We start from the raw sequence: 21,621 nt of genomic DNA on the forward strand, positions 1-21,621 counted from the left end.
CATTAGTCACCTTTATTTTTGATTGCCTACACAAGAGAAAAGGAAAACACAAGCATGCACAGATGTATATTTGAATTTAATTTATTCAAAAGGGACTTGATCCAGAAAAAAAAGTTATAATGTTAAAGATCTGTCATTTTCAGGGCCCATTAATGAGGGCATATTGAACAGTTCTTAGTTTTGTCACCCCAAAAATCATTAAACAATACATCATATCTGGAGAGTACTAAACTATTTCTTTGATGTAATTTTAGTCATACCATGTGCTTTTGTTGTTTACCAAAAGGAGCCACTAAATCATCTTAATGGACAACAATATGAAGGTTTATATTCAAAATTGAAATTTCCATTGAATGAAAAACTGCACATATGATTAGAGATGACCGGGTGGAAAACAAAACCAACTATGGAATTCTGTTTAAGTTAACAGTAATGCCACTGGATGGTTACATACAAAAATGTTGACATTTGAGAAAATGGAATTTTGGTTTGTTGAACACTTTTGGTACCAATTTTTCAAAAATGGATTAATCGCATGTTGGAACTGAGCGTTTTGGGCACTAATCAATACCAGACATATTTACACATCCCAGCTCTCCATCAGCACCAACTGATGTTTTGACAGATGCAGTTTGATGGTTAAAAAATAAGGCTACTCATGAGAACAGTGTCAATATATTTTAGATACTGTCGAGACAGATGTATTAAAACAAAAGAATTCATTTGATGGATGCCATTGAGCAGCGGACTAAAAACAGTTCCTCCAGTGGACAATCTCAGCTCAATGCTGATCTGTATCCCTTCCTTCACCTACATCTACTCTCCTGTGCCACTGATGTAAAAACTGTTCCCCGGTTTATTTTGCTAATTAAATAGGGGCTAAGAAGAGGAAGTCAATTCATCTGACACAAGTTACTTCATATATTTGTGTCTGTGTGATTACATTTATAAGAGGACACAGGAGGGTCACAGGGTCTGCCTGAAGCCCTAAGAGTTCATGGGATTACAGATTAACCAGATCATTTCAGCCCTTATTCTTGGTCTCTCTTTTTCTTCTTCTTTTTGGATTTCCTCTCAGCTGGCACCTCTGTGTCCTCCACTAGCAAACTGTCCACCTGTTCTCTATGTTTCTTCTTCTTCTTCTTCTTTTTGTGTACAACTTCAGATTCCATAGTTTCATTCTCAGGTTGATCGTGTGCATTTAACAGTTCAGTGTTATTATCATGCTGTTTTTTATGCTTTTTCTTCTTGGAGCGAGTCAGCTCCTTCTCACAGTTGTGTTCCACATCAGAGGTGGAGCTGCGGTCCTCATTAGCAGCTCCTTCATTCTCAATCATTTTCCTCTTTTTCTTCTTTTTCACTGAGTGGGCCTGCTCCTGCTCCTCATTCTCTTCTTTGATAATAATGGGAGCAATCACTTCTGCAGCCTCTCTGGTCTTCTTTTTCTTCTTTTTCTTCTTAGGCTCCTCGGTATCGCGGCTGCTGGGCTCCTCAGACAAACACGACGGCTCGCTGGTCTCTCCCTCTGGTGATGGGGCTGGATCCTGGGCCTGGCCACGAGCCCTCTTCAGCTGAGCCATTCGCTGGGCAAAATACTCCTGCATGGTGAGAGTGCTCGTCACCGTGTTGGCGATGGCCTCCGTGGTCGACTCCGACGTGGCAGAAGTCAAATTCTCCTTCTCCCCCTGGGAATCACTGCTATTGTTCTCCTATTGACAGAAAAGATACAAATGAAAGGATCGTGTTAAGAGTTTCAAGCAGCATTTACAAAACCTATAAAGAAATAGACAGCACACAATGAACTTAAGTGATCGTCAGTCATCATGCATAGGTTAACCCAGGAAATCTTCACTAGTTACGAAAAATAGGCTTTTTACGTAACAATGGGTGTGAAATGATCCCTTTAAAAAAAAAAAATTGTATTTTTAGCCATCAACTCAGGCTGGTTCATTTGCTTAATAATCAGAGGAGGAATCATATTTTAAAAATATTCAGTATCTCACAAGAAAAAAGGAAAAAGTAGTAAAATCTAAAATAATACTAAATTAATACTAATACTAATTAATACTGTCTCAATTATCTACCCCCAGGTTCAGAACCATTGAATTACGCAATAAACACTGCCCATAGCTCCATTATTTCATTTTTTTTTATGGATAGCAGAGCTGTGTTTCAATCTACTGAGTCCAAGGAATCATGAAGCACACATGCTCTATTTCAGCCCCCACACACATTTTCACACGAGTGAACAGTGCTATCACCAAGTTTGTCTGTGACTGCGTGAAGCAGGAAGTTAAGTCATTCAATGTTTGTCTACTGGAAGATGGAATTTGAGAAAGGGATCTGCTCAAAACCAGTGATTCTAAAGACTGGAAAAGGTATCAATTTATGCCCATCTGCCAATAAAGCAGGGCAACATCAAACTCACACATTTTTGTTTGGGAGAGAAATGGCATGTACTCGGGTTAAAGCCAAGGCTGTGTGATGATGCTTTGCACTACTGAAAACTGAGAAGGTTTCAGAAAGCAGTTAAGGTTTAAGTGCCTTGCTCAAATATCTATCTATCTATCTATCTATCTATAGATAGATATGAAAATAAAAATGAGAGTAGTTGTTACAAACAGTAGGGAAGTGAATGGCACTTCCCTTGGCTGGGGAACTGAATCTGGTCAGCATATCATCTCTTCAAACTTAAGGCTACTGCCACAGGTTTAACAGAACCAACTCTAAAACAACCGTGTCCAACAAGAGGTACACCACAGTCTAGATTTTAACTGTACAGCATGAACAATTTGTCACCCAACCCTAGCGACCCATTCGTCTTCATTTTCCTAATGGCCTACTCAATGCATAATGATTTGTCGGGAAGAATACAGAAACCCCTCCTGAGAATCACACTAAACAATACCGCCGCTCTGTGTATTACTTCAGAGATGGCGATGTGGATGGCATTTTTCAAACTCTACAGATTAGAGATAAATTGAAAACACTGTGTTATGTTGAGTCACCTCACTGTTTGGCCTTTATGCTTTTACATAAAGATTACTCTTTTTTGACCCTGAATACCGAGGGAGGTAGACAAGCAAATTGATGGGCCAGTAAAACAATGTTCATGTGTCTCCAAAGGGTCTTGAGACATCTGGATATGTTGAAATGCAGGGCGGTGTTACTGAAGAATATACAGCACTTGTGATATGTTCTATCTATATCTAGCGTGTAATCTAGTTGCTAAGTATTCAAGACTGAAAGAGTTACACTTTCCTTTCCCCGGCCCTCCATGGACTTCAGTGAAAAACCTACCACCTATTAGTCTTTGTCCTTAACCCAATAAAATGCCCCTTACAGTCAATACTTTTCCATAACGAGGGTGCAGTCATTTTGTTGAGGAGTGATACATTGATCAAAATAGAAAAAAAGCATATAGTTTGCTCTGCAAATTCATCCAAGGCTGGAACAATGTCCTCTTTCTTTAAGGATTTAAAGTATGCAAGAAAATGTATTTTGCAGATTTTGAGTGGATTTAACCAAACATCACACACTTTAGCATTACATCATTCATTTCCTCTTACATAATCATTTGGCTACATTACCTCAAAAAAAAAAAAAAAATAAATAAATAAATAAAAGCTGGCTACAGAACCCCTTGCCATCAAAATCACGTACATGATTGAGGCTAAATGACATGGCAGCTGTTTAAATGGCCTCTGAAGTTTTTCGCTACCTCAGACCTTGACTAGAAATAGCCCCAACTTCTAACAAGGGTGATGTGGCCTTTCAGGTAAGATGCCATTACACAAAACTTTCCAACTTCCCAGAGAAAATCTATACTCGCTGTTATTGCACAATGGCAGCCTCTCTGCTTGGGAGACTGGGGATGGAACTTAGAGCTGACAGCGTCGAACAACATGTAACTGGGATTTGGGAAGATGGCTAGGGGCCACTTTCCAACTGCCTGTGAAATTGCTCTCAAGAGAGGGAGAGGGTGAATGAGCGAGGGGGAAAAGAGTGAGTAAAGGAGAATGAGTGAGAGAGAAACATCGCCTTCATCAGGGAAAGTGGCTAGAGCTTGGTATGTGGTTCATCCTCACTGCCTGGGGATCTCCATTAGACTCTGATCCAACAGGGGAAAAGTGCTGCGCTGAGCACAGGCTGGACACACAGACATATGGACATAAACCTACAGATCCAGTCAGCATTACTGACACCCCTGGAGATTTTGCTGGTCAGTGCTGAGTGTAGCTCTAGTAATAAACAACAAATATTTTGAGAATCTATTTGTATCATACTTGGAAGAATTAGGATTTAGAATTTGCTGTGAGACTTCAGAAGGGTTCAAATGTCTTTATGAGCTATGCAACCCAAGACACAGTTTCCCCTTTCATAGACTGTAATTACTATAGCATTATGGTGTAAAAACTCTAAATTAATAATATATAATGTCAACAACTAGCACAACCACAGTATTCTTTTCTGTAATTGAATAAAGCAGAGTAAAGGGGTTATTTGAATTCTTGCACTGCATTCTTCTTTAACCTTTTTAAGCTCTTTTCTGGCATGGTATTTATTGAAAGATTCCCTTCGTTTATTCTGCCTTCCAGTCATGTCAGAAATATCAGCATTATCAGTAGAGTGCATGGGACTGAGCCCACAAAACAGTAAATACCACTTGGAAAGCTGGTATTTAAAGCAGTAGGCCTGGACTTTATTAAAAACCTTAAAAAGAAAGTATTTTGGACCTCTCTTCTTTGGGGGCTAAGATATACAATATTTATCAAATCAATGAATGCCAAAAGTTAGTGCAGGGCAAATCATTATTTTCAGACTAATGTGTAATACATTACTTTCAAGTTTTAATAAATGATCTCTTTGCTAGCTACAATTTATATTTATACATGCACATAATGAACATATTCTTAGTGCATTACAGGCATGGCCTTCATAGAAAGCCTTACTGTTTCTTATGGTAAAAATAACTTCCAGGACATGAATCAATAACTGTACTGCCAATTCAAATGACTACATTACTCATTTTAAATATCCCTTTTCACATTACGGCATTATTGTGCTAGTAACTTACCTATGTGTTTTTATATTTTCCACCTATTGAGCGTGTATAACAAATTACCTTGTGCTTGAACTCTCTTTTCCCAATACAGCTATTTTTTTCTCTGTCCATTTACTCATTCTTTTAATTATCCATTAATTACCATTATCCATTTGATCCGCAGAGTCCCTCTCAAACTTTAAGAGAAGGCTAAAAACCCAGGAACACCTTCTCACCTAATGGATTGTGTAATCCCCCATTAAAAATAGATATAAATAAATAAAATAAAAAAATCTGCCTTTATGCATTCTTCCTTCCTCTATGCACTTTATGCACTCTATATTCCAGGTTTGCATTGCTTTGTAGCACCTATGTCCTTTGGACCAGAACCAGAGCATTATGGCTCTTGATGTCATTGTCTCCTGATTATATCTTTGCTCGTGGTGTATAAAAATCTGATAGGTATGTTGCTTTGGATAAATGCGTAAGCCAAATGTGAATTGTAATTTTAGTTGTAATTATTAGCAGTAAAACATGCTTAGACTACAGATTCTTTGCTGATTTACATAGGGTATTTTAAGTAAACCCTGATCACATCACTGAATATCTTTTGTGCCTCTGACATATTTATTCTTAATTTATTCTTATGTGCACTATCCCTGCACTGGACTGACAAGTTGTTCAAGGCAACCCTATGTCCTCTATACAAAATGCATATTGGGATAAGGTAGAGCCCCCAGGATACTGAAAAACATTAAGCAGGTACAGAGAATATATAATTTGTTATTACTTAGGTCTCCTAAACAGAGAACAAACATTTGGGATAGTAGTTGAGCTTTTTAAGTTCTTTTAAGTTTTCAAGTAATTCTTCAAAAAGCCACAGCCTCAGTGTTTATTCTTCATTTTTCCCCACATATTGAAGGGGGATGATAGTATGTCAGCAGTGAGCATGTCATGTGGGACTGTTTCAGTCTTGGATTCAAATTCACCATTAATGGATTGTCATCTCTGAGTAAAAAACAGATCACTTCATGTTCTATTGCATTGCAATAAAAATACTATAAACGATCATGTTATGAAGTGAGCAACAACAAGTGCAAACGAAAACTCGAATCAATCAAGTCAATTCCCTACAGTGGCCAGGAGTTGCAATGCTGATCTTGTCGAGAGAGAAAATTTAACATTAACTTTGTCTCCTGTTTTAAGAAATAAATACGTCTGAACATAATATTTAGGATATACATGTAACCACCATCACTACATTTCAAAAGTGATTTAAGCAATTCATAAAACCAGTTTACACGATTGTTTGGATTGGAGAAGAATGACTGAAAAAGGCAGGCCTGGGCAGGAACACAGGGAGGTTGAGGAGTGAAGGAGGGCTGGAGAATGCACCTATATTCAACCATGTTTACTCCTCCTCCTCCCAGACCAAGAACCCCAGGAAAAGGATGCGCTCAGTGCACTGTGTGCAGTTCTGAGATAAGGCTCCTTCGGCAGAGGAGCGGTCTGGCTGGCTATCGGGCCCTTCCTGCTCCACTCTCTCCCCTGGCGGGGGCTGGGGCTGGGCAGGGAACACAGGGAGGGCCCGTAGAGGGTCCTAAAGAAAAGGAGAGGGTGGGAAGACATTCAACAGGCCGCCTCCTTCAAGACACTCCAGTTCTATCTCTCCCAGCTAATGTGGCCAATGGAAAACCATGTGCCAAGGTACCAGACATAGAGACCAAGGCATTCAGGAGAGTCAATCAAGCCCACAGACGGATGGTGGAAAAAGGTTCATTCGAGTGCATCTCAAACTTTTTTTTTTCAGCAAAATTAAAGCAAGCTTTAATTTACTGCAAATAAATGACAAGTCCTGAAAGTTCGACATAACAACCCAAGCAATGTCTAGTCATGGATCTATCAGTACAGGGCTAGGTGGTCAGGCTTCATCACAGCTCGGGAACAATTTTGTTTATCTTTCCAACCATGTTATACAATAATATATCAACCAGCCTACAACAAAGAAAATAACTTTCACTGTAAAAGTAAAGGTGGTACATTTTGAAACTATAAATTCCTAATTGCACACCACATGCAAGTTTGTTACAAGAGTCCTCAAATCTCTGCAGCTGAGTGTTACAATTTATAGCATTTTGACACCGACGTTTCCTTCTGAAATAATAAAACCAGTGGATGTGGTTTCTAGCGGCTCTTCACTGCTCGGTGCACAAGATAAAATGAGAGGGGTGTAAACTAGGGCATGTTACTCCTTTCAAAATTATAATTTTTATGCATAAGCAAACTTCCATTCATTTGGTGAAATGGTAAAACAGATTTCAAATCATTGTCAATCAATCAAACACTGGCATTTCACTTTAAAACTGGGTTAATATCCAAACCCCATGCATTTAATTAATGTTTTAAGTCATACTAACTGCAGCTTTCAACTGCCTGCATCATTCGCCTCACTATGGATTACTATCTCCAGGACTGTAAAATATAAAGTTTAAATATGTTGACAATTCACTGATGTTTTTGTTGGTTATACAGTCCACTACTATGCAAAAAAAGAAACTCTAAGCCTCATGTCATGAAACTGTATACAAGATTTTGAATGTGAGGTTAGGCGACAATTTTGCATTAAAACTAATAATATGAACATGTGACTCATATGAAATAAAGAAGAATGTCACCCTGGTTCTGTTAATTAGGATGCAGTTACCCATTTATTTTCTTAAAAAGTGCCTGTTTGCATTACTCGCCATTTTTTCAATAATATCTGGCCAATATTGGTCGGTTCTCTAATTGCATGAGTGTGCCCTCATTGTCCTGCCACAATAATAAATTTGGCGATAGTCAAGGTTTATGGATCAGGCCTAGATTACCCAGCTGTCTCTCCCTGATGAGCACATAAGTCCACCAACCCATCCTTCATGAGCCTGATGTGGGCGGACAGAAAAAACAGGTGGATACCCCTGCTTATTCACAGATAAATAAGGATACAGTTTGCTTGGCCATCAATTTTTGAAGAAACTGCATTGCCTCCCAAGTAATACTAGTAAGAATTATCGCTCCTTCTGCATTTATTCTGCTCTTCTGCAAAAACGCCTTGTAAAAAATAAAATTCACACAATGTAAGAAAAAGTAAGAAACTGTAGAAAGATTTACCAAAAGTACATTAAATGCCATGCAAGGAAGGTTCTACACAGCAATACTTTTGCTAAAGCCAAACCTTCTGTGTTTAGTTAAGACAGAGCAGGAAAAAAATTGGGTTTTGAAAAATTGCACTTTGTGCCCAGATGCAAGAACGTTTATCATAAGTAACAAATGAAGACAACATTATGCATGCAGCATGACTGCCCTGTGCTTGTTTAACACTGCAAGTGCTTGCCGACAATGCCCCCCTCAGGAGCGTAGGGGTCCGCCCCCCCAACCACAACCCCAAAGACAGAAGATGCAGCGATTATTTTCCCCAGCTGTGATTTATTAGATTAAAGAGTCAGTGATTAAACAGGAGTCGGTGGCTGTAAACAGCCAAGAGGGCTGGAAATCTTTGGGCGGTTAGCTTTACCAGGCGGTAATTACCCTGGCCCCATGCATTCTAGCTTAAGCCCGTAACTAAGAAACAGACACTCTTTTTCTTTTTTCCCCAACACTAATCTGTAAGTGTCAGCAAGCTGGCACGGCCAGGGGGGAGCAGTCCACAAAACTGCCATGGAGGTAGGCAACAAGGTTGTGAGTGTGTGTGTGTGTGTGTGTGTGTGTGTATGTGTCTTCACAGGTGGGGGTGGTGGTGGTAGTGTCACTTGGCGGGTCTTTCTTATTTTCGGCGTTAGAAGCAATGGGCTCTTGTCAACAAACATGCTCTTGAGAGGCAGAGCTTTTGTTTGAGGCAATTAGATGTTATCTGAGAGCGAATTAGGACTCGTCAGCTTCACAACAAGCAAGGCACTCAGCACAAGTGCACAGGCCTACTGAAAAACCAGCCACGCTGCCATAACGCACGTTTACCCAGTACCTCCTCTAATAAGACCAATGATGAAGCTGATGGACAACTGCACCTAAAATAAATAAAAACCTATTTCTGTTTTGGTGCACTAATATAGTACAGACAACCCGGGTGAAACAGAAGCAACTATTTTAAACAAAGCTGCTTCAAACAAACAAGTAAAATAAATAATAAATAAATAAATACATAATAATAGGAAACATTTCTCAGGTGATAAATCTCAATTTCTCAAAAAATGAACAGCTTTAAAAACAATATCGGATTACAAAAATTCAGAGAAACTATCAAAATCTGTCAGATGTCTCATTCCATAACAATTGCCACAACTGAACATACTGACCTCACAGAATAAGAGGACGTCCTATCCACCAACTAATGCAATGATCCAAATACATAATTGCGATAATAAGGGGGAGGAAAAATCCAGCAACCAGAAAAGTGTCTTGATAATTTACACACCTTTTACAACAAAAATGCAACACTACCTCATTTAATTGCACATGGGCCTCAGCAGCAACCTGTGAGGATCATACAATACTGTCTTGGAGAATTTTCATACTGAAAAGACATTTTGATTCTGCGCTATCAGCAAAGTTTCACTGCTTGACTCCACCCATCGGTTCCCTGGCGCTCTGCCGACGCATCTGCCAAATGCCCAAGCCCCTAACCTGGGTCGCCCCTTCCCCAAATATTCCTTAAGATGGTGGCGTCAGGGGAGCACCCACTGACGTGTGATCCTTCATGTGGACGAGGCGTGGGCAGGAAAAACCCGCAACAGGTGCCACCCGATGTGGCCTGATCCTCGGCCCTTTGTGCCTGAGCAGGAGTGGGAGTGGGAGAGGCCGCGGGGGTCATGCCGACCTCTGCGCAGGGCGCACCATGCTGACTGGCTGACTAGAGGTTTCAAACGTCAAAACAAGGCTTGTACCAAATTACACACCAACATTTATCACTCCTGACAACTTTAAGGAGTACAGATCTAATGAATTAAACTCCATTTCCAAAAACCTTCACGTTAGCATTAAAATATGCTTAAGGAATCTGCTGGTGACATTAATCATGATAGCCATATAGCTGTAATTGTTAATCACAAGGCAAAAAAACAAAACTCAATTTCTAAGAGATTTAATGTGTAAAACAAAAAATTGAAGTAAGTGATGGCTTTCTGCCAAAAGTAAAAGAAATGCCATTTGTTAGGTTGATTATTTACAAAATCAATCCCTAGAAGATGAGATGCAACAACTGAAGCACAGATACCTGGCTAAGAATCTCATTTTATTTGCTTGACCAAGTATGAACGCTTTCATCTCAGGTATGACCATTCCGCAGTTAAAATGGAGCAGAAATATGGGACAAGAACAAACTACATCTGGGGCATATTAGCATGAATATATCTTGCAAAAGAAAAAAAAAGTTTCAGAACAGGAAAAAAAAAAAAAAAAAAACACAATTGTCAGAATTTTGTCTTTTTCACATAGCCAAAAAACAGAGAAATATAGCGGGCAAAAATATAAAACTATGGGCTTGGGTTTCCACCTTTCATGTGAGCTGGCGGCTTTAAAAAATGACTAACTTTTGTTGATGTATGAATCGGCGGGGAGTCTATTTATCAGCGGGCCCTCTGCGGTCGCCCGCTCGGGTCCCTCAAGTCACAAGCCGCGTCGCTCCCCTTTGACTGATTAATTAGCCAATCAGAGGACATTTTTCACTGGGCGGCAGGATGGTTTATTTCAGCTAATGCCGGGCTTTCGAGCTCAGGCCCGCCGGAGCCTCGTCGGCTCTTTCGGCCTGCCTGAGTGGCCGGGCAGAGGGGCAAGGGAGATAAATCAAGCTGGGCTGGCCCTCCAAGTGGCTCCCCTAACTAAACCCCCTGAGGAGGGCACAGAGAGCTGGGGGTGGTGGTGGAGGAGGAGGGAGAAGAGGGGGACACAGGACAGCCAGGGGCACTGCTCACCCGCCGATAAGCAAAGGGAGCACAGGGCTGCCAAAGTGCCTTCATTTAGAAGTGGCCGGGGCTTTTTGATATCTCGGCAGAAAGAGCCTGTCATTTGTCATGCAGTGAGTAATTGTGTTGAGGGGCACAAGAGGAGGCAGGAGATGGGAGGGGGTTTGCAGGCGTGGGATGGGTGATGGATAACAGAGAGAACTGTAGATGGACAGGTGCTTCACCACAACTCGATAACCCTTACTGGTCAGGGAGGGTAAATAATGGTCTTGAGCATACATTTTCAGGTGGCTACATGAAAGGGTAGAATGAGGTTACCGGTGGTAGTCATACATTCCGTGCTATGCATCAATATAAAAAGTATGACTTTATAATTCAGATATACTTAACCCTTTATAGGGCAAGTGACTATTTTTGGTAATTTCAGAAATTTTACATATCAGGCCCATCCCCTGTCTCAGTTAGTTCAATAATCATTTGGTCTTCACCCAGCCAATCAGCAAAGATCGCTCTACATCCCAGGTCACATGATTGTGGCATTTGACCAATCTCAATGGCTTTGAGTTTCTATTACAAAATGAAAATTTTAGAAAAATTTTATAGAAGTAATAAAGTCCTGTCATGTTCTCTAATAACAGTCTAGGTTTGTTTTTTTGAATTTCAAATGAGTGCCCTATAAAGGGTTAAATATATTTTATGCAAAACAATTACCAATTAAAAAACTGGGTAACATGTCACATTTTAATGTAAACGTTAACAGAAGCAGATTTTAAAACTTACTGTGGATATATTTACATAATGTTTGAGAATTCAGACTGTCAATTACTGAGAAAAAGACATCACCTCAAGACAGTCAGAGGCCTTCTTCATGTCTCAAGTTATAAACCAAAACAGAGTTGAAAGAAGGTAGCAGATGAGACTTAGGGGCTTGCCATATATAACTTATGAAAATGAGAGATTGAATAATCTGCCACTATCTGCTCACATGTCCTTCTCTTCACAGCCAGCACTGTCTTTGATGATCAGGCGCATGTGGAACAGCCGAGTGTGTGCTTACATGTGTTTGTGTGTGAGTGTCTGCCTGTCTGTGTTTCAGGGAGTGTTGTGAGCAGCGATAAGGGGTTAGCAGGAAGCACATCACTATGGAGGAAGGAAAACCCCAGCAGTGGGGGGCTGGTGGAAGGGAGGCTGGAGAGACAGCGGCGGGTGGTGGGGCTGGGAAGTGGGGGAAGATTCATGAGAGGGAAGGAGGACAGTTTTAGAGAAGCCAACGCAGATAGGCCATGGGTGAGTCCCCTGGCTTCATCTTGTCAGGGTGCAGATATGCAACCAATGGCATTACGTGCACACTCCTACGAGCCAACTCTACCCCTGTACTGATGCCACTAAGCCAACCCTCTCTTTGTTGATACAGGGCACTACTCAGGAATGCAGGGCATGGGCAAGATATGCACTACTCTTTCAGGAGCTGAGTATGGACTTTGCTTAAGTGTACTCCAGTGTGACTTTTTTTTTTTTTTTTTTTGCTATAACAGAAATGAACACAAATGATGGACTACTGTAAGCACAGATCAGTGTGGGCCAAGGGTCACTGGCAGTGTCATGGACACATTCACAGGACAGTCACAGGAGATCTTGCACAATGCCTGGAGCTTGATTGGTCCATCACCCTCTTTACCTCTACCCAGCAACCCTCAGATGTTGCTGGGCCTCAACACAAGGCCTCATGGGATACCATTGTAATTGTGTTCAGTGTTTTCGATATGGTCAATGTTGTCCCTCTTGGCTGAAAAATAACAACCCATAACCAAACGATTAGGGAAAAAATATGGTGTGTATTGCTTTCTCTTCCAGCGTTAATCAGCTAGGGAGCAGTGGCCATTGTGATGCTATGGCCCGGCATTAGCTGAGGAATAGCGAGGGTTTTTTTGTGCAATTTATGGATCTTAAGATGCCAATTTCTTCATGCCAAAGGCCTGGGATAAATAAAGGATGACTACAAGAGGCTCTGCAGTGTCTCAAAATGCAAAATATGCGATTTGTGGTGGCTGATTTGGTTTTACATTGGAGGTCAGTGGAAAAAAAAACTGTTTTATTACGCAGTGATGAGATATCAGTTCAGACTGAATAAAGAGGGCAGCATGTGTATGTGAAAATTACAATGACAAAAAAAGGTTAAGAAAAATTATTGTGGCAGCATTTATAATCATCACTGGCACAAGCGGCATAAACCTCGCCGGCAGGGTTACTGTGATATTATGAGTTGGGAATATCAGAAAAAGTGCAGAACTTGTAGACTATGTAGAATCATCAGCTTCTGGGAATGTGATTTTTTTCAATTATTATTGGCATACATTGCATATGGAATTATTGAATTCAACTTTTGGAATCCAGCTACAAATGCATGGTCTCATCTTGTTTATGTTCTGCCATAAAAGTCTTTAAGGGTTTACGCTAACACTTACCATACCTGTTTCCAAACAATTTTCCTTTTGGGCCACTACCTCTTTGTCTTAAAATACAAAAGGCTGGCAGAGTGACTTCTTTTTTGTTTTGTTTTTTTCCCTCAGTATGCAGTCCACTAAACTTACATACAATTCATTTAGGGTGGGGGTTAAATGTGCAACAAATAATTAAAATGACTTTTTCCTTTGGCTGTCACAGGAGCCATTAAAAAGTATAAAGCAGAAGTTAGTGGACAAGGGTTAGTGTTTAACATTCATGGTGCCAGAAAATTACTCAATAAGTTCAAATGACATTTGACTGCTCTCTTCTTTCACAACAATCGAGGGCACTGAGAAAATCTTCCACAGATGCGATTATAGTCAAAGCATTACAATATGAACTCCAGCAGCGTTTACTTTACATTCCTTTGGTTGTGGTGGTCTGCTGCAGCAGGAAAACTGTCCCCACACTGAGGAATATGTTAATACTATGAAAATTCATCTATAAATCTATAAATATCTCATCGAGAGCAATTCTTAAACTAAAATCATCCACTGGAACCAAATACGGAATACACCCAGAAATGAAACTCTTAGAGTCTTAGAAATTATCAACTGAATAGAAAAAAAAAAATCTGTTGCAACAAAAACTGCCAAAATGCATTCATAAAAACATTGACCACTACAGAATTATGTACTGCAGATTAAACATTTTAAACATTTGAAATGAGACTATACTAACTATAATTATCCTTACTATAATTTAAGACAATAATGGCAAGTCAATTTATTATTGGCTTAAATGGTCGTGTGTGGACATCTTAATTGGCCTGAAACCCAACCAGCACGTGCCTCGGTCTTTAAAGTTAAATGTGAAAAGCTTGGGAGCCACCACAGTACCAAACAGCAAAGTGAAGCTGCAAGTGACCACCTACCCGCAGAGAGGTAATAGTAAACTTTTTTGCAAGCGTCATCTTTTCAGGTTTTTGCAAACCTCACCCCAATTTCGATTTGCCTGTAATGGTGCCCAGTGGCACACTAACCTACCTAATGTGACTGCTCCAAGACAGAAGTAGAGAAGAAGGAATTGTGGAAGAGAGGAGCAGGAGGGTAAGAGAGCAAATCCTTTAACTGGATTTAGGTGCTTTTGCCACTAACAGTGGCCTGTTGGCAGTATTAAAGCTTCATGCTATGACATGGCTAATCTATGACCGCAGGCTGCTCAGGTCGCATGATGTTGGGGCCACTGATAGAGGCATCAGCAGCAGTGGTCATCCTTAATTACCAAGACAGAGAGATAAGCCAGAGCCACTTGGCCAGAGGTATGCCATCTCCTCCCCGAGTGCCCACCTGACACTGACTTGGTAAATGAGCATCAGGGATTGACCCTTCTTCACTTTAGGCAATCATCATTACTATCATCTGGTCTTTTTGCTTCATCAGTGACATCTTTTCCCCACTCGGATTAGGGATATGCTCTACAGATCTACAGATGTATTTGGATATGAACACAATGTTGGATGTTTTTGACAATTAAGCTGTATTTAACATATTTGGTTTTGTTTGCAATTGAATCATGTTTAAAATGAAAAAAAAAAATGAATGGATTTGGTTTCTCTGACAAAACATTAAAAAAAATAGCACTTAATTCAAAGTCTGGAAAAGACAACTTCACAACATAAGCTGATTATGACGGTTGATTAAGAAGTGATTTACATTGGTGACTCACACATTTTTAATATAATACTTTATTAAGTTCAGATGTAATTTCAAGTTAAATATCTTGGTTTAAAGCAAGCAGAATTGTGGGTTCTGTGTGTTGTAAACTGGCTTAGTCCCTTACCTCCTCTTGGTCTTTGGTGCATTTTGCCCTCTTTCCAAAGATACAGTTCAGGTCTGTTTCACTACGGCAAGACAGATCCTTCCCTAAGGAGAAATACAAATGAATTTAATTTTTTAACTATAACATTTTAAAATCCACCCTGTTTATATTTATTACAAGTCCAATCTCCTGACAGGGGTTTTATCACTCAAGCACACAGTAATGCACATAAAAGCTAGCTGAAGTGTCATGTAGTAATGTCAATACAACCAAAATGACCAAACCATTAAGAAAATCCAAAAATGTCAAAGAATGCTCAAAATGCTAGACATACAGCAGTCGATATTTGCTTTATTACAAGAGTACAATAGTCCAAAGCTTATAAATATGACCAAACAAGTCGGATTCCAATAGATTTTTCCCACCATGCAAAAAAAATTTATATAAAAAAGACAGATAGTATCTGAAGAGGTTTTGAACTTCAGCCAAACAAACTGAAATGGTTGAAGTTGGAAGGGAGAGTGCATGCACACGTGTGTGTGTGTGTGTGTGTGTGCATGTATGTGTGCATGTATGCATGTATGTGTGTGTGTGCATGCGTGGTGGTGGTGGAGGGGGGGGGGGATCTTAGAGTGAAGAAAGGGTGGGTTTGTGTGGGTTGCTTTTTGCTTCAGGGATAAAACAGCAAAGAAAAATAAACTGACGACAAGGTCTGCTATGCCACGCCTCCGGATTCCCATTTTCAAGGCAGGCCTCAAAGACTCCTGGAGCACATAGTCGTCTGTCTCGAGCCCAAGTCCTGTTCGTACAGCTGCATCCTCTTCCTCCAGCAGGGCCCTGATAACATTTGGTTATTTATTGCTTTTAAACATCTATCCCCCCTCCTCTTGGCTTTGAAAGCCACTGCAAATGTAGGTCTAAGGAGCAAAACCAAGCTACCAAGAAAATATGTTCAAAACTAAAATAAATCCTAGGTGGGCTGGGGAGGAGGGGGGTCTTCATGGTGTATGTTGTCTATTGATCTTAGGTCGAAGGTAAAATATGCCCATTCTGACCTTTCTACTGTTTGGATGAGGAAGTACCTGTCAAAATTCTGAGACTGAGGCTTTCAGGTGAAAGTGCAAAAAACAAAGTTGAGATAAAAAAGAGCTTAACCCTATTTTTTCCCTAGTGAGTGCTCCAAGGTGGCTGAATGTCATTTAGGCAGGATGAAGCGTGGGCATCGCTAACATGTGATGGAAAGTGCTGCGGATAAACTGCTGGTTTCCAAGGTCACAGTTTTTTTGGGAACAAGTGCCAGTGCTGATAACTAGTCAAACCAGATTAGCAGATCACGGAGGTGCTGACAGACTAATCTGATAATAAAAAAAAGGCAATTTAATGTCTCCAATATTTACCAAGTAACTGAGGTAGATCCAATGTTGCCAAGGAACTAACTGAAGGACACAGTTAAGTCCCTGTGACCTGCAGCTCTGTGCTTGATACAAATAATATTTGTGGTTTCAGAAAAGTACAAAGACCAAGGTGAAGCCAGCCACTGAGAAATGGGTAAATAAAGAGCTGTGGATAAATTCTGCATCAACCACCCTAGCTGCCATGACAAGTGATAGATGGGGGTGGCAATTAAAACTGGGTTACTGGTTTATGTTGTGGGCTCAGGCATGGGCAGCAGAGATTTTGGTGCCTTTCCCCGCAAACGAAGGCCATCAATCCTCAGAGCTGGCAGTGAGAACGCTAGCCTGAACAGAATATCAATAAAAAGCAGAAGAGAGCAAGGAGGCCTGCTTTCAGAGGGAGCCTCGAAGCTGAGTGTTGGGACTCTTTGATGCTATTGTGGCCACAACATTTTGCAGCTATGCAACTCTATTTCATATTTAATATCCAGAGCATTCCTGTAGATAAACTACCATTCCGATGCGGGAATTAACTGAAACTGGTAAATGTTACAGGTAATAAATTGAGAAAATAATGCAGTATTATTGGTGATATTACTGAGATGACTTACATGAAAGGATCAGATATTCATGTGATCTAAAGTCTAACAAATTTTCATGCAAATCATGATAGATGCCCTAACTACATACAACCCCTGCACATATAGAACTACACGAGTAGGACCTGACAGTCAACTTTTTCATCCTCTCATGTAACAAGCTTAGAAACACTAAATCCATTATCAAGACTTAACCTGGCAACGGAAACAGGGAGGGGAGAAGGAGCGGGAGGCATGCAAAGGGGTGTGACAGGCTGCCTGGTAGCTCTTTGGTCACCCATGCCAACCAGGATCACACAATATGGTAAGGTCAAGGGAAGGTTATATTAAAAACATACATAAACTTAAACAGCTTCTCTGTAGCTGCTCACTACCACCATGACAAGAACATGAATACTTCCACCATTCAAACATCACTTTCAAAGTTGACAGTGTTGCTGTCAACGTAAACTGAAAGACCACGACCACCTAAGAAGCACTGCAGTCTCAGGTTTCAAACTGAAGTTATGAGCCGTTTGAAGACGTTGAAAACAATACACACGGCATCTTTACTGTTGCATGACAACTGTTGAGGACTGTGTACGTGGAGACAGGTAACACTGCTGTCTGTTGTGCCCACAGATAGTTTGAATGGCCTTTTCATTTGCTCTGATGTCTGTTGTCTCAACATGTTCTTGATATCCATGAAGTTCCTGGATGGAATTAAGGGCTTTAATTAATAATTTCGTGCACTATCCTCTGGGGTGAAACGTACATAAATGTGTTTGTTCATGCATCATGTATATTTTTTTACTTGTTTATCCCAAACCCCAAATCACAGATACCTAATTTAAAGACCACTGCCTCTGGAGCCTCATGATGTATACTGGCATACGATCAAGTCCCACCAGAACATTCTCTTCTGCATTCCCCTTACTCCTGCTCTAATTTCCGGTTGTCTGAATAAAAATACTAAAAATGGGCTAATTGTCCATTTTTTGCCCCCTCAAAACAAAGAGTCTAATGGTGCCTGCTTGCCCTGTCCCTGGCCAACAGCTGGTGGAGATACTGGATCTCAGGGCCTCAAGTGGATTAGATCTTTAAGTCCTGACAGGATCAGCAGACTTCATTAGAATGACTATGGACTGAGACCTACAGACTATCCCAACACCCAGGTAGCAGGTGAAGCCCAAGTTCAGCGTCATCACACATGTCCACCGGTCAGTGAAGAAACAGGGACTTGATATTCTGTCAAGGGGTCAATGAGGGCATTTTGGAGAAATGCAAAGGAAAACGGAAGGTTGAAAACGTGAGGTTGTAAAGATGCCTGTGTCCGCATCTGAAGTGTATCTTGTATGGATACATCCTATCTTTCACTCTCATACAAGGTCTTCTTCTGGTCTCTGCTAAATTAAGATCAGAAAAACAGGGTGAGAGGGTCTGGGGGAGAGATTGAGGCTTGGTGTTATCTGGAAGGGTCATCTAGTGGATCATGCGACCACAGGGAGGTGTTGTTTTTGGGGGAGCCAGTAAATGGACATGCCAGATGCCCCAAACAGGAAACAGGAAGTTGCTATTGAATGATGTAAGGCTAGGTTCTTCCAGGTGAGGTAAAAGTTGAGGTATTTTATTTTCCCAAGCACATTGACCTAATAAATACATGCTTGAGCCTGAAAAATTATGTAAAATTACAGATGTAAATTTGACAAAATCACAACATATTGCAATCACTTCACATGTTCTTATCACAAATAAAAACAACACAATGAGATACTAGCCAAGGCAGTTTAAAAACAGCAACAACAAAACTATTCTAAACAAATACCATCTCCGATTCTCCTGACAGTCTCAGACAATCTTACTAACCAAGGCTAATCAACGATTAAGTATGGACAACTGGTTACTCATTTTGGTCTCCCGTGTTCCTGCATACCAAATCAGTCCTCCTTGTGCCTATCAGTGTACTGGCCTTGACCAGCAAATCTTGACTTCCTGACGTGTAAAAGAGTAATAAAAGTAGAAGGGAAGAGTTATTAATAACCTCCCCTAGTTCTGACCGGACCAACTGACCCAGCGCTGGCTGATAGAGAGCTGCTCTGATCCGTGTCTGCAGCTTGGGCCAAGTGCACATGGCTCAAGGAGCAGTCAAGGAGACTGCCTGTCCATGTCTGAATGTGAGGGTGTGTGTGTGTGTTTGTGTTATGTAGGCGGAACAGTAAGAAAGCGGAGGCATCCACTTCAATCGCTCCTCTCAGATAAATAGTGCTCATCTTAAATCAATGAATAACTCACATAAACCATTTTAATTTTTGATCTGAAAGGCAGAACAATTTTTAGTGGAGCACCTCTACTCTGTGACTCCCGATGGAGAACCCAGTCAGGCTGGGCTTATTATTATATAGTGAAGAAAAATCCCCGCAGGTGATCAAAGCACAATAACTGTTGAGAGTGAGAAAAGAATTGCCTCTGATTATCCACGAACAGAGGGGTCACGGAACATGTCACTGAGCCATGCCTATCGCTCTGACTCTGCTGTCGGGATAAACTCTGCCAGCTGCCACACAATAAACCCACCTTTAGTGAATTTCATGTAATGCACCCTCTTTTTGGAGGTCTTGGACTTCTCCTCCAAGCTAAAGCCTTGCTTCTCCTCTGGTGGACATTCTACAAAGACAAATAAATAAATAAAATTCAATATAAGCATAGTAACAGGAAGTGGTGTGCCAATGTATCAAATATCATTTTGCCTTGCCACTGTAACTGTTTCCAAATATGAATATTCTGTTAAATATTGTTTTATACAAAGTCATGACAGTGAATGCAGTGAAACCTTCTCCTAAATGTTGCAATGTAGCGCCCTCTACTGTGCAACAGATGAACTCGACCACACAAAGTAACACCTGAGTGTAATGTGGTTTTGACTTTTGCTTGACACACAGACCATGAAATAGACACTTAAGTACATTTATTTTTTTCTACTAGCAGAATATTTAATTGTAATTTAAAAAGCAATAAAACAGTTTGGATACAAGAATTCAACAAACTGCATAATAAACCCTGTTGTGGTGTTAACATACCATCGGTGGTGCTTTGACGATGGCAGCTGTTCAGCTCAGCCAAGAGCTGATTGAAATCATCTTGGTGAGCAATCCAGTTGTCCTGCACACAGAGCACACAACACCCTCACATAAAATACCATCACTTCAGTCATCAGTCCCTGATTTCAAACAAAAAAATGTGATTGGCTACTGCCAACTTTTCTTGTTCTTGTACTATTGAGGTGCCTGAGCTCAGATGTGCATGTTTCTAAAGAAAAAAAATCATATAAAAGCATGACAGAGCTTCATTGTGTGGGTGTGCATAAACTTTTCTCAAGGTGTTCCCAGCTATCACATAAAATCACTGAGCAGTTGTGCTGCTGTGAAGGTGTATTCAATTGTAGAATAAAGCCACAAAATGGCTGAAAAAAAAAAAAACTAAATAATAATTAACAGCCAAAAATTCATTATGTGAATTTTCATTTCTTGTGCAATCACCTCATAGCTGGCAGTGGTTCCAAGACCCAAGTTGTTGTTTTTCACCTTTACTTTGATATGTTCTGTGGAGCCTTGCTCACCTTTCCCCAGACCCTAGACGGAAGAAAACAACACAAATATTGTAATACAAATACTTATGATTATGGGCATCAATTAAATTTTCTCGTGCACTATTGCGATTTCTCAAGCTAAAATTGCATACTAATATACCAGTTTAATGTATAGTGGCAGTTAAATCATTTCTCAAACCTCAGCCTCTTACAGCTACTTAACAATACTACATTAAAGATTGCTTTTTTGCAATATAGCTTTTTTCCTTTTGTTGCATCGATTCTTGGTGATACAATATTGATACTTTGCGTTCATGTTTCAATACAATATTGCCACACAAAATACCATGATACTATGCTGTATCGCCTTTTTCCCCATCCCACACCATTAACATGAGTCAAAACTCCACTAAAGCCTCATACCTTGCCCTTGGACCAGCCCATACGCTCCAGCATCTTCTGGCCAAACTTGGAGTCATCGTTGGTCCAGGCAGTGTTCCTGGGGTCAACAGACCACTTCTGTTTCCTCCGGGCTAAACACACAGTGGAGATCAGTACCGACAGATTCAGTTTGTAACATCACTCCAGCTATTGACTCAACTCAACTTTATTTACATAGCACCTTTCATACACACATGCAGGCCAAAGTGCTTCACATTACAAGATTAAAAGAACACAAAAATTAAATTAAAAAACAACAAAAAGTATGCTAGACTAAATATTATAACAACAAAAATGATAACGTTAAAAACAATAAAAAGTCAAAAAAAAAAAAAAAATTTTAAAAATGTTAAAAAAAAAAAAAAAACATGAAAAC

The 21,621-nt window shown here is 40.3% G+C and overlaps 1 protein-coding gene across 1 annotated transcript in view; it reads right to left on the reverse strand.

Annotated features, from left to right (window-relative positions):
- Nucleotides 1–57: 57 nt before the first annotated feature.
- Nucleotides 58–21,621, reverse strand: part of pinx1 (PIN2 (TERF1) interacting telomerase inhibitor 1) — a 23,238-nt gene continuing 1,674 nt past the window's right edge. Inside the window, exons 2-7 of the mRNA XM_030047496.1 lie at nucleotides 21,228–21,337; nucleotides 20,755–20,847; nucleotides 20,296–20,377; nucleotides 19,793–19,882; nucleotides 15,268–15,350; nucleotides 58–1,709 (exon numbers count right to left, since the gene is read on the reverse strand). Coding sequence (XP_029903356.1) covers nucleotides 1,032–1,709; nucleotides 15,268–15,350; nucleotides 19,793–19,882; nucleotides 20,296–20,377; nucleotides 20,755–20,847; nucleotides 21,228–21,337 — 1,136 coding nt within the window. The 3' untranslated portion in view covers nucleotides 58–1,031. The remainder of the gene's footprint in view (nucleotides 1,710–15,267; nucleotides 15,351–19,792; nucleotides 19,883–20,295; nucleotides 20,378–20,754; nucleotides 20,848–21,227; nucleotides 21,338–21,621) is intronic.

Source organism: Myripristis murdjan, chromosome 24, assembly GCF_902150065.1.
Source record: "Myripristis murdjan chromosome 24, fMyrMur1.1, whole genome shotgun sequence".
Lineage (NCBI taxonomy): Eukaryota > Metazoa > Chordata > Actinopteri > Holocentriformes > Holocentridae > Myripristis > Myripristis murdjan.